The sequence below is a fragment of the Cololabis saira genome, chromosome 20 (genome assembly GCF_033807715.1).
Source record: "Cololabis saira isolate AMF1-May2022 chromosome 20, fColSai1.1, whole genome shotgun sequence".
NCBI classification, from domain to species: Eukaryota; Metazoa; Chordata; class Actinopteri; order Beloniformes; family Belonidae; genus Cololabis; species Cololabis saira.
Window position 1 is genome coordinate 27,539,847 of NC_084606.1, and position 14,388 is coordinate 27,554,234.

General features: G+C 42.4%; 1 protein-coding gene across 1 annotated transcript in view; it reads left to right on the forward strand.

Moving 5' to 3' along the window:
* Positions 1 to 14,388, forward strand: part of LOC133419939 (pyruvate carboxylase, mitochondrial-like) — a 290,321-nt gene that overhangs the window by 228,067 nt on the left and 47,866 nt on the right. Inside the window, exons 13-15 of the mRNA XM_061709419.1 lie at positions 1,118 to 1,262; positions 1,870 to 1,959; positions 12,308 to 12,529. Coding sequence (XP_061565403.1) covers positions 1,118 to 1,262; positions 1,870 to 1,959; positions 12,308 to 12,529 — 457 coding nt within the window. The remainder of the gene's footprint in view (positions 1 to 1,117; positions 1,263 to 1,869; positions 1,960 to 12,307; positions 12,530 to 14,388) is intronic.

Sequence of the window (14,388 nt, forward strand, 5' to 3'; positions counted from 1 at the left end):
AAAAAGGGGGGAACTTGACTTCATCTGCACAGCATCGGCATGGTCTCAGGTTTATATATTTCACCAAATTTCAGTTTGCCAGTGATTGATAAATGATGAGACTCGGCACGGCATGAGATGAACACACTGGCTGATCTAAAAGTTATGCCAGAAAAGTCTGCAGAAGCTCACAAAAACACTTTTCATGAGAAAAAATGAAATGGATTTCGTGTTAGTCTGGATTTGCCCAATCAGACATGAAAGCAGCATGAGACCGTATATGCACCCAGACTGAGTTTACTTATCCCGAGTAAACAGGCCGCCGTTGATGGCGAACCTCATCTTGTCTTTTGTTTTTTGGCTCGTGATGGACGAAACAATTTCTGTACCCTGCACGTACAGGGATGTGTGTTACTCTCTCTTCACTTGCAACGCCCAGCTTGTCCTCGGAGGTTTAGCTTCTGTTATCACCGTTTGCAAATGAAAAGGTTTTATCTTCAAATAGTCTCCAACAAATCATGTTGTATATAGATGCTGTTCAACTTGAGATTCTGCACCTTTCTTTGGGGACATTGACATGTGAAAGGTGATGGAGTTTTGTTTAAACTACTCCAGTCAGTCATGAGCGGCTCTTTTTACCAGTCTCTCCTCACGAACAGCCCAAGACAATGTGATAGCTGCAGACAAATATGAACAACTCCAGTAATGAAATGAACACTTGCTCATCTTTCCTCACTCTCGTTGTTCACCTTCTCCTTCAGTCAGACAGCTTAATCGGCATGTGTCCCCCCCTAGCAAACTAGAAATGGAAGATGACAACTAAATGTCTTAAATGTGCATCTGAAGTTGAGATGGAGCAGCGTTTCAGGGACTAAGAGGAGGTTTTGCATGAATCTGAAGTTTGATTTGTTTCTTTTAATGTCACACTTTCAGACATTTTCATCATCTTTTGAGAAGATAACCATATTTCTTATAGATGAACTGTTTGATTTGAAGTTAAAAGGGGGTTGTGAAGTCTCAACTTTTCGGTGTCTTTTAAAGTTCACTTTAATTTGTGCTAGAAATGCTTTAAAACCCTCTGTTATAAACAACTTAAGGAGATAAAATGAATCTCTTCTCCTTGTCTTTCTGTGTCTAGACCAACATCCCGTTCCTGCAGAACGTCCTGTCCAACAACCAGTTCCTCCACTCCACCGTGGACACGCAGTTCATTGACGAGAACCCGGAGCTCTTCAACCTGAAACCCACCCAGAACCGCGCCCAGAAGCTGCTGCACTACCTCGGTCAGTCCCCCAACTCTTCCCAGGCGCCTCAACGGGGGCCGGAGTGTCCAATAATCACAAGTTTTCAACGGTTATTGAAGCACGTCACGTTCAAACGATGACATTTACAGCAGCGCTTTTTTGTTTTAAAGGAAATGCTAAATATACCCCGTCCCTTGTTCAGACTGTTAAATTGCAGTTCAAAAACGGGCTTGTGTAAGCAGAAATTAAAGGTTAATAACTCGGCAGCCGTCTGGAACAGGGCTATCATTTCCTGATTGCATTTGCGGTTTGAAAGATGGGAACTGATTTGCTTTCGTGAGCTAAAGGGCCTGTTTTGATACTTTTTAGATGAGAAGTTATTTTATGGAAGAGCTGTAGCCCAATTCTCATATATTTTACAGGCATAAATAAAATGCCTTGCAGCAAGCCTTAGGTGCTTACAAAGGAAATTCAATGCCACATTTGCAAACTCTTGAAGCAAGCAAGGAGGGACCAACCATGCACACTGACCTCCAGGAGCTGCATTTCAAAAAACATATCTTTCTTACCAACTATTGGTGCTGTTGTGTGGAACTTACTAAAGTGACGTCCGACTTGTTTCCTCTGTTCATCTGCCGGCGTCCAGGTCACGTGATGGTTAATGGGCCGACCACCCCCATCCCCGTCAAGGCCAAGCCCTCCTCCATAGACCCCGTCATCCCTCCTGTCACCATGGGTAAGTCAGTCGCATGTATTTGTGTATTTTAAGGAGTCCCGGTCCAGCAGTTACCTAAAGAAACACATTCTCCTCAATGAAGCGTTGCTCCAGCGTATGAACGCTAAAGAGACAAAATAATGTACCGTATTTTCCAGACTATAAGTCGCGTTTTATTTCATAGTTTGGCCGGGGGTGCGACTTATACTCTGGAGCGACTTATGTTTGAAATTATGAACACATTATTACCGGTATATCATTTCACATGTTATTTTCACACCAAACCTCAAGAGGGCGAACTGCAACTGACGATGAGTCTGACGTAAGCGACGTAGAAGAGGAAGCGCCGCATCTTCTACCTCCGGAGTTAGCAGAGTTGTTTAAAAGTGACACCCAGGATGAAGATTTCATGGATTTTAGTTATTTGGAGTGACACGGATGGTTTGGTAAACTTCTTAGCATGTTATTTATGCTATAGTTATCTGTTATCTGAATAACTCTTAATATGTTATGTTAACATACCAGGCACGTTCTCAGTTGTGTCATGTAACATAAACATACTATACAATAGTTCAGCCTGTTGTTGCCTCTATTTTTATTTTAAATTGCCTTTCAAGATGACATGTCTGTTCTTGGTGTTGGATTTTATGTAATACATTTCCCACAAAAATGCAACTTATACTCCAGTGCGACTTATATACGTTTTTTCCTTCTTTATTATGCATTTTATGGCTGGTGCGACTTGTACTCCAGAGCGACTTATAGTCCGGAAAATACGGTATCTGTGTGGTTTTTGATGATAAAAGAAAAGGGAAACAAAGGTGTTGAGCTGGATGTTGTCGTTAATGTGACAATACATCATCCCCGTTGCATTTATTACTTTTGGGCTAATTCATCAAGGTGCTGCACGGCATGGGTGAGCGGGTCATTCCCCGAAGGGCGCCAAAGATAAAGATGTAAACACTTGGGGATCCGTTGGGTGCTTTGGGCTAAAGTGCCGGCCGCGTGACTGATGAGCCGTCCAGCAGGTCTGTGGCCAGAGGCAGAGAGGCCTGGGGGGGGGCTCTACTGATCTGTGAGCACAGATGATGTACAGTAGGTGGAGGCCGATGTTCTCCATGCCGCTCCCTGCTCTGCACCAGAGCTCCTGTCGTCTGGCACGAACAGGAAGCAGCCATGAACTCACTGGGTTATTTATACAATCTCTGCGGCGGAGCTCTCGACCACACTTCCTTCTTGAGTTTGGTGCAGTCCAAGTTCTTCAATTTACTTCTGGTTACATGTATATTTTATAAATAAAATGTCGAACTAAGGAAAAGGCTCATTTCAATTGGCGTCGCAGTCGCTGAGATGTGCCGCTTGTTCTTCCCTGCTCCTCGTACCGAGCTTCTCGTGAAGTAAAGCATCCGCCCCTCCGTCCGCTGCATCAATCCACCATGTTGGGCAGGACCCTGCCCTGACCCATCGCATGCCCTGTAAACACAAATCCTCATCAAAATAATGTGAATAATATGACGTCAGGCGTAACTGATCAAAGCTGACATGCAGGAAAATACAAAGGTGCTCAGTGGAAGGGAACGGAGTACAATAAGACAGAATAATCTCCACTGTTTGCATGCGAGTGTCATTTCTCTGTGCTTACCCACCACTTGTCTTGCTTATGCAAATGTTCTGCTCAGATGTGTTATTGCTCATCTCACTTGTCGTGGAAGCAAAGCGAAGGCATGCACGCAGGACTTATACGCAAACACACTCTGGCAGAGACGCACTCGACTGAACAGGCACCCTTTGTGTATACACCCCCACTTACCTACTGTATGCAGCTGCGGTAGTTGTCTGCAGCACCGGCAAGCACACAGGCATACCTAAAGCCTAGTAATGAGATTTGTAATGTGCTTATATCCTTTCTTTCATTTGACTGGGGGATTGAGAGAAGAGAGGGATTAGGCCTGTATTATCACACTCTGTAGAGAGGCGTGTAGGGAGGGACTGACGTCGGGGAAGAGCAGGGCGGTGACGTGGGGAGGAGAGAGGGCTCGGCTGGTGAATAACCCTGAGAGAAAACGGTCGGGTGGACGTGGTGGAATGTGCAGATACCATGTCTGAAATGATCAAGGAAGAAGATGGGATTAGAGGAAAGCAGCGATAATTAATTGCTCTGTGGCTTGTCACAATATTGCGTCTAAAGAAAGGGAGAAAGGTGGGGAAGTTACAAGAAAAGCACATTTGAGGAGCAAAGGAATTAGAAAACTCTCCGTGGAAAGCAAAGAGGGCGTCCTGATAGAACCTGCTACATACTCAGAGGTCATTATTTTCTAATTAGGATTTGTAGTCTGAAACGTTTCCTCTACAGCCTGATTGCTGGTGGTTCATCGATGGTGTAGAAGTACACCTTGTTCCAATTATTGTCTGGATTTATTTAATGGAGGACATCTAGAGGTTAATCACCAGATGCCTCAGAACCAGCCCCGGGAAAAATGACTAATAAAAATGACAGAATCCTCTTCACCTCGCAATTATGCGTCGTATTTCCAATCCTGATGAGAGCAGAGTTTGTAATAGAAGTATGTGGTAGTATGCATAACAAAAATATATTAAATCAGTGCCAGAACACCTTTTTTGCAAATAATTGCATCTTAAATTGACTTTTGGGTAGATGTATGAGTTCTAAAGAAAGATAAATAAAGAGGATAATCTGAATACACCCCAAAGAGGCTTTTTTTATTTGTTTTCTTGTCTTTCACACCTCTGATATGTGGAGGAAAACACCCAGAACTGTGAGCTGACAGGTTTCTGACCACGCAGACACTTAACAGTTGAGGTAAATTATTAAACGGGTGAGGTGATGAGGGATGTTGAGGATTTTCCAGGACAAGCTCACTTATAAACAGTTTGGGCTCTAATAAAACACATTTGTGCAGGAACCACGCTGCTGGAATCGGGCTATTGAAAATATCTCCAGGAAAAAAGAAACATGCAAAAGCTCCATCAAGCTTTTGGGGTGTTTTTCTCTCTTTTCTTTTGGTCGGCGGATGTCTGCTCAGAACAGAGAGCGGCCCAGCTGTTACTACTCTGAAATTGAGTGCCCGTGAGCACTTAGGTTCACACCATCGGGTCATTTTAGAGCTGCGAGAAAGGAGCTGCAGGGGGCGAGGGGTGTCAGACAGGTGAAGACCGGCGAGTGCAGGGCTAGGAAAACGACAGGAGTCTGGGAGACGGAGGAGGGAAGTGTGAGCAGGGACTCTGGCAGCCTTTGATGCAAATGAGTGGGTTTGTTTATGTGCAAGTGGGTCAGTTGTCAAGCAGACCACATGGGGCCGTCATCTTTATACTACTTTTTTTTTTTCCCCATATGCAGAAATTAACTCAAACACCAACGTCGTCTTGGAAGAATATAATATGCAGAGGCCATTGTTTGCATCGGCGCTGCAGTCCCAGTGCGCTTGCCCTCTTTTCTTTCTTGTGCTGAGACAAATGTGTCAAAGACTGCACAAGTGTAAGAGTGTAGGAAGCATAAAAGATTGCATGCATGTGAGAAGCGGGGAGGGGATTTAGAGAATGAATAATTCCTTGTGCACGTTCTCACTGGGGAGAAGCTGTCTCGATAAGTTCAAATGTCTGTGTGTTTTATTTCAGCGGCGCTGCTCGCTAGAGCTTGTCCAGCTTTTTGTCCCAGCCAGCTCATTTAGCATGTTTGACAGATGCTATATGTGAATAACTGTGTGTGGTGTTCATTTGGCCCGCCGTCGCTTTGGAAACAATTATTGCTGACATCATTCGTTTTCAGGGGTGAATTACAGCAACGGTCAAAAGCAGATATTACACCGCACAGGGATGTGTGGGGGGGCTGGGGGAGGGACAGGGTTGATATTGTGTTGGAAAGCAAGGAGGCGAGGAAAGGGAGGGGGTTCTAGTAGCGATCATAGACTAAGGTCCGAAGGTCAGAGCAATGTGGAACTGTTTGTTTTTAGAACCACTCAACTGCAGTGAACCATAAATGGCGGTTCTTGTCCTGGGAAACCTCACCCCTCCTTCCCCATGGATGCTATTTGCAGTTATTTCAAGTCTTAAAAGTGCAGTCGGACACAATCTTGTTAGATTAATAGGAGGCGTCTTCCAGTGCTTCTTACATCCAGCCGTCTCCGTCCCGGGGTCCTCGGAGACGGGAGGTTGAAGGTTTTCAGCAACACTCTTAATGGATGTGATGCGGTTTACGCCGTTTCCAGTTCATCTGCTGGCTTTTAGAAACGCTGACCTCGGACTACAAGGTCGACGTTTTTACACCACTTCTGTACACCCGGAGATATCTGTTACAGCATTAAATGTTGAACAAATGCGTTTGTTTCTTGAACAAAGACAAGGGAATAAATAGAAATGTTGAGTTCTGCAACTTGAGATGTATAGCTTTGAGAAAAAATAAATTATTATTAGCTATCCTTTTTTCTGGAATTTAGATTTTATTTGTTTGTCTTTAATATCAGTATATGGCCAGGTGTTGTACTTAGTGTAGCTACACAATTATTAATAGGGCTGTAATGGATCATAACATGGTTTTGAGTTTTTTTTTTTGTTTTTTGACATGAAAAATTTAAAGTTTTTAAAAAATGTAAAGAGGGAAATCAGTTTGACTTCTATTTAAACGGTGCAACATTTAACAGCTCAAATGTTTGAAATATTTAAGAAGGAATAAAATTCTATCTAAAGAGTGGAACGGGGATGGTTTCTGCCTACGGTAATTTTGAACACTTCCACAGCAAAAAAAATTATATTTTAAAACATTTAAAGGGGACCTATTATGGCATCTAATACCTATTTTAAAAAGGCCTTGAATGTCTTAAAAACAAGCTTTTGATTGTTTTTGCTAAATAAATTAGAAATTCAGTCTCTAAACCATGTCTTTATCTTCTCATTCTCTAACCTCATTATCTATGTGGGATTCTGAGTGGGCGGGGCTATGATAATGAGGCGCTGTGCTGATTGGCTGCCTGAATGACGCCATACACCGCTACGAAAAAAATGGCGGAAGCTCCGGCCGGCGGAGTTAGTTGTGGGCGTGGTTTCACGTAAATCGCATTTTGGTTACTTAACCAAAGGAGCAGAATCTGAACGGCTCGTAGATCCACATCAGACTGGAAGGCTCATCCTGGCCGCTGTACAGACACTGCAGAATTTAGTTGCTTTACTCCTTCTCTGAGTTGGCAGGCTGAGGGGAGGCGAATCAAAATTGTGCCATAAAGAGTTATACCTGATTTGCTCTCTTTTCCATTATTAAACCTTTATTTGATCAGGCAAGCAATTAAGAACAGGTTCTTCTCTACAAATGCAGCCTGAGGCCAAGGAGCAAAGGCTCTTTGGGGGGAGGGAGCAGTGGTCCTACAAACAAACAAATAAAAGTAAAGTAAATACAATATGATAAAACATTTAACGGATATTTAATTAATGACTCAGACACAGGTTTTTCTGATCAATGTCCATCTTTCAAAGACTTGAGTACGTTTCTGAGGCTTCTCTCTCATAGGCAACACAATGGGATGAGTTTATTTATCCCCAGGCTCAGCGTATTACCACCATAAGGCTTATTCATAAGGCTTCTTTCGGGGGCGATGCTTTTTGTCCGCAATCCTTTCAATTAATAAAAAAAAAAACAACCTTTAAGTTGATTTGTGCTTTATCTTCTATGAACTGATTAATGCTTTTGTGCTGAACCAACGACCGTGCTGTCTGCTCCACCGAAGCCTGACGTGCTCCTTTACAGAAATGAAGCTATGCGTTGGTTTGTTGCGGACAGCCGTCGTCATCATGGACGCCAAAGGTGCTCCCAAGCTGCTTCTGAAAAAAAAGTTTTCAGGATCCTCCCGCTCCACGTTGGGCGTCACGACTCCCGGTTGACGCGTGGCTCATTTGGTTTAGCACAGATCAGATAACGGGAGGCAGATCGTGTTTTTCCACAATTCAATACAGTCCCAGTCACCTTTTCTAAGGTATCACATCAACATCTAAGGCCTTTCAAGTGTCCCAAATGTCATCAAGGTCACTGAAATTAGTTGAATTTAGGGTTGCAAAGGGGTGGAAAATTTCCGGTAAATTTCCGGAAACTTTCCATGGGAAGTTAAGCTGGGGAATTTTGGAAATATTCCAAATTGGAAACTTTCCATGGGAATTATGGGAATTTATGGGAATTATTGGGAATTTATGGGAATTTAAGGGAATTAACTGGAAATTGGGGGTAATTTAAATAAACTGTATCATATCCAAACATAAATGTAAATATTTATTTTGTCATAAGCAGATATCCATGCAAGATAATACAAAAACATGACATTTCAACAGATTTATTTGAGTAGAACCCCCCCCCCCCCCCCCCCCAAAAAAAAAATAAAAGTCCCATTCAAAATGTTAAATGTTAAATCATTAATACCATTATAGATCAAATATATTTACCCCATAATATTATCAAAACCTACTTGACTTTATATAGTCCGTGGGCTCAAATGTGTGGCTTCAATAGTCTTGTGCTTTGAGCTCAAATGTGTGGCCTCCAGGCTTCAAGAAATCACCTGTGCATGTGATGGAGGAATGCACAGTGCCTGTAGGGGGCGTGGCCTCAATAGCCCTGCAGTAAGCAATGTGCTGTGTGCATGTGATTGAGGAGTGTACTTGCATTAAATCTGGTTATTTTAGCCAAGACTATGCTACAATATATTTCCCCCAACTATATTTAAGTTCCCTGTTAAGGGCCAACCTTCAATTCTGTAAATTTGTTATTTATTCCCGTTAATTCCCGTTAATTCCCATATATTCCCGTTAATTCCCATGGAAAGTTTCCAACTTCGGAATTTTGCAACCCTAGTCCCAGTCATCTTTTCTAAGGTATCACATCAACATCTAAGGCCTTTCAGGTGTCCCAAATGTCATCAAGGTCACTGAAATTAGTTGAACTTTATTGAAATGAATACATTTTAACAAGATAACTCCTTTTTAGCAACATGTTAGTTGTCTTCAGACCAAATTAATGAAGACTCTGGTAGGCGCTGCCATCATTAACCCTTTATGACTGAAGGTTTGAGATGCACCAGCAGTGAAATAGGCTCCATTATACATTTATGGTGAAACTAGAAAAATAAAATGAGCGTTTAAAAAGGTTAAACTGCTGGATATTAGTGTACATTTCTGGCCTTTGCCCCCAAACTCCCATTAAGGAACTGGAGGCTCTGCTCAAACATGAGATGAATTCATGACGTTATTGTGATTGTTTGTGTTCGTGGCTGAGCTCCGAGCTGCTTTTCACATGTAGGGTTCAGCTCGGCACACCTGACTTTAACTAATGGCTAATTAGCGGCCCCTCTGGAATTGGACAATTGAAATGTTCCAAAGCACGAAGGGAAAACGCATTTAATGGGGGTTTTGGCAGATGTCAAACCCAGAGCAGAGGTTGAACAAGCTGTATTTACAGCGAAATTGCGGCGGAGGTGTCTGTGAGCGCTGTAGCGTGGTCTGTCTGGTTATAATGGTGCAGTGGAGGTGGAGGAAAGCATGGTAAAAAGACCATCAGTCAGGTGAAGAGTGTCAGAGGAGAAATGAAATGACACGAGCCTGAGAGACGAATGAGTGAAGCGTATTCAGAGATGCTGGGTCGCGGGAAGTGGGCGGCTTTCAGAGGACATACACACATATAAGTGGGTCATCAGTTGTTGAGCTCAGCAACCAAGGGAGAAAGCATCTCTTTGCTTCCTCCTTAATGCATTTTTCTTTCTCTCCATGTTACAAAATGTCCAAGATGCAGACGGATCGACTCTCACTGGAATTTCCAGGAAACTGCGGAGGCTATCGTATAGCGGCCCCAGAACTCCCCTCTCATCCTCTGCCACTGTTGAGAGAATTGTGTCAGAAAGCAGCACTAGCGGCGGACTAGAATATGTTTTGATAGCTGGTTTGAGATCGCACGAGTGAAACAAATAGAACTACGATAGTTAATCATTGTTTCAGCTTGTTTCCTCGTCCCCGCTGTCTCCCCGAGCTTGACAAGTTCAGATGTCTGTCTCCATTTACTTGAGCAGCAGGACTTCACAGAGCTCATTTGCAGAGCTCAATAGCTTCAGCTGAAGTAGACTCATTTGGTTTCCCTGTGTGGGTTCGTTGTTATGAGTACGTATCATCTACATCTGTTTATGCAGTCATGTTTTTGTCTCCCTTGTGCTGTCCTTACAAACAATTAGAGGAGAGATCATTTGTTTGCAAGGACGAGCAAATAATCCCCAGCAACGATATGAAGGGTCACAGTCAGAGGACAACCAACCAGTCAGATAGCACCTCATTAACTAGTGTGATTGCACATAAAATAGAGCATAAATAAATCTAAATTCAGACTCCAGTGTCTCTAAATGACCCCGAAATATATATTTCAGACGGCTGATTGTAAATGTCTGTGCAGCACACAAATAAGACCGCATTAGTTTCAAATTGGATTGAATTTTGATTAAAAAGAGCATCATTGTTCTTGATGCCGAGGCATTAGTTATAGACTTTATTATTCTCAAAGGTTTCTGTTAACTGAAAGTAAATTAAAACAAGATTTTTATCAAACTTAAACTTGATAAAAACTCAAATTAACAATATAGAATTGCAGGTAAAATTGACATTTTTGTTCTTCTGCCTTGTTTAATTGGTGTTTGCTGCCATATTTGAATTACTGATTACTTTTTTCAAATTCAAAAGAAAGAATGACATATTTTTGCACTATATGGTATTGTTGATAGGATTCTTTCATCTTATATTTTATATATTACATTTATTTTATTATTTTGGCACGGGTCAAGATTTTGGCTAAGGTTTTGGTCAATACCTCAAAAACTAAGACTTAAACATAAAGTAAAAATAACAAATTTTTCAAAACTAAAACTACTTGTCCACAGGTTAAAATGAAAACTAAATTAAAATTAGAAGTATTAAAAATGTAGGACTATTTTAACTTCAACTGCGGCGAATATGTCGCCCTTGAAGAACAAGGAGACGCATGTTGGTCATCAGTGAACGGCTGTGACTGTGTGAAGGCCGTCCTGCATGGTGGCGTCTCCCACAACAGGACACCTCTCCTACTGCTGGGGTTTGTGAAGGTTGACACACAAAAACGGGGTCACAGATGAGCCCAGATTTTAGATGTGTGAAAAGAGCATGCAAAATAAATCCTGGAATCGGGCTCCCTTCATCTGGCAGCCGTGCGGCGTCAGGTTCAGTCGCTCGGATCCCTCGGTTCACTAAATTGAGCTGCCTTCTTCTATATTTGAGACCGTGGCCGTATGAGTCACTGTTAGCAGGAGCAATTCATTTTCCCAAACCAGTGGGTGGTGTGTCTAATAAGCCGACTGCTGAGCTCACATGTCCGTGTTCTTTTATAGATGATCTCCTTTTGCCTTAAGTGAAGCATGGAGATGGGATGGCATCCATCAGATCATAACTTTTGGAAAATACCACCTTTTTTGAGTGACAAAAAAAAAGTAAAACCTGTGATTTTTACCTTCAAACGGCTCAAATGCTGAATATTTCTATCCAGATGAGCTGCGTCTTGGGTCAGTAGACGGAGTACTCTCCTGCTCCTTATTTAAATGACATAAATGAATCGCAGCTCTGATTTTATGAAGGCCACTTTTGGCATATTTAATGTCTTATACAGACATTAGTTGGACTGATTTTATACTTTTGCATTTAGTGGAATTCTCCGCACTCTTCAGATAATTTAAACAGACTTTTGTAAAATTACCGTATTTTCACACTATAAGGCGCACCACATTATAAGGCGCACCTTCAATGAATGACGTATCTTAAAACCGTTTCCATATATAAGGCGCACTGCATTATAAGGCGCACTAAATATATGGTAAAATACCGTACTATAGTGGCTGGGGTTGAGTTACGTATCTCCCTGATGGAGCTGCGCTACAGGAAATGCTACAAAATCCTACAGCAAATGCAAAAAAAAAAAACAAGAAGAAAAGTACCGTATGTCAAACTTTATTAACAAAATAAAAACCAGCTTTGCTCCGTCTCGTCAAAGTCGCCATTATGCGAGTCAGCGTCGCTGCTGTTGTCTTGAACGTCTGTGACGATTCCTGACGGTTTTAGTGCCATTACTTCGGCGACACCAACTACAGTACCTACAATCCCCCTGACTACAGTAACAGTGCATTATAAGGGGCACTGCATTATAAGGCGCACTGCATTATAAGGCGCACTGTCGGTTTTTGAGAAAATTAAAGGCTTTTAGCTGCGCCTTATAGTACGGAAAATACGGTACTACAGTTTATCTCTGTGTACAGCCTCTACGCCACTTGTTTGTTCATATCTGTGGTTGTCTCTCTCTCCGCTCCCTCAGGAGACCCACCTGTAGGTTTCCGGGACATCCTTCTGAATCACGGCCCCGAGGGGTTCGCCAAGGCCGTCCGCGCCCACAAAGGTCTGCTGCTGATGGACACGACGTTCAGAGACGCTCACCAGTCGCTGCTGGCCACCAGGGTCCGGACCCACGACCTGAAGAAGATCTCTCCGTTCGTCAGCCACAACTTCAGCAATCTCTTCAGCCTGGAGAACTGGGGAGGTGAGCCACCTTGTGTTTACTAATTATTTAACCAAAAAGACTCCCAGTGAGGGGAAAGGTCTGGCCGTTCCCTGTGGAAATGATCTCTTTTGCTCCCTGATCCACTCTTTTACTATCTTGGATTACGCCGGTCCCATAAGTGAAGAAAAGAGAATCTATCGATGGAGAGACATTCAGATAGTCAGCTGCTGAACTTTTATCCAACAACCTGATGCAACCCCAGATCGCAACACTGCCCCAACAGGCTTGCAGTGCAGACACGTCCTATGCTGCTCCTCTTACCCTGACCTCCCCATCACTCTGAAGTACGGTCAACCCAGCCTCGGGCAACACCATCCTATCTGACGCTTCAAAGCTCAGTGTTTAGCTCCCGAGCAGATTGAAGGCCTTTTTATTTCTGAGTAGGTCGGCAGTTATTTTGGTGGTCATCCTGGCATGCGACGAAGATGTTACCTTTCACTTACAACAAGAGCCAACTATACTGGTGTTGCACTTTCTTAGACAGTGTCACAAAGTGCTTAACAAGGCAGATAATTAAATTCACTTCAGCTTTAAAGGCAGCCAGAAACTATAATTAAACTCCAAATTAGTCCAATCAATATAAAGCCGATAAAAATGATGATTTCCAAGATTGCATCAAAGCTATAATGAGCAAGTACCAGGTGACCCCTAACGGGGAGAAACATCTGGCAGAACCAGACTCAGGTAGGGCATCTACCTCCACCGGTTGGGGGTTGAGAAAACAGGAAACATAAACACTCAAATGAATGAATGAATTTTTATAATCAGCATTTTTTGACATTAAGTTTTTTATTTATTCATACACCCATAAACATACAGTCAAACTCGAAAACAAACATTAGGACCATCATCAACAGACGGTATATCCAGCAAACAATTCTATATACAAAGGCCTCCTGCAGATCTACATTTAATTTTTTTTTTTTTTAAACAACCAAATAAACATTCAGCACCATATCTATAAAATTCTCCATATGTCCTACCTGCAAAAAAATAAGTGTTACCATAAGTGTTGTAAATGTTCATCATTAATTCTAGCCAACATGCATTCATATGATGCAACTTCTGACATCATTTCCATCCATTGTTTAACATCTGGGGCGACTGTACTCTTCCATACTCTAAGAATTATTCAAGCAGCTATGACCACCCCAACTTTTAAAATTCCCCTTTCATATTGAGATGTATTGATCCCCTAACAAACACACCGAGCCATTTACTCACCTGTTCCAGTACCTTCTCCCAAAACGGGTACACTAGTTTACATCCCCCAAATTACATGTAACAATGTCCATATTTCACTCTGACACTTCCAACGTAAATTATTTCCTATTAAGCCCATTCTTGTTTTAAAGGAGTGAAATAAAATCTATAAATTGTCTTGTACTGAATAAATGTCCCCTTCACCTCTCTCATGTGTTTCCCTGTATTTAGTAGGATAATCAGCATTTTTGATGATGTCCGTGCGTCTTTACAGCCGTCAGTAGAAACACCACCGTTTAGTCTCAAGGCCTTAAACTCCTCACTGTATCAGTTAATGTTGGTACTTCTCCACTGTGAGGCTCCTGCTCGTTTATTTAGTTTAAACCCACTTTAATTGTTTTAGACATTAAGTTACAGAAGCAAACTATGTTGCATATAGTCTCCTGCCTTTCCCTTCACAAGTGCCTGTCTGTTGTGTCAGCCATGCTTTCCTCACTCGGGCCAGAGATCTTCCCCAGGTTTCATTGATTAGCGGCTGCACGTCTCTATTATTCTCAGGCGAGCTGTGAGGATCTGGTCACCGGAGACCACCTCCTTCGTCCGTCTTCCAGCTCCATTAGATCGCCTCGTGTAGT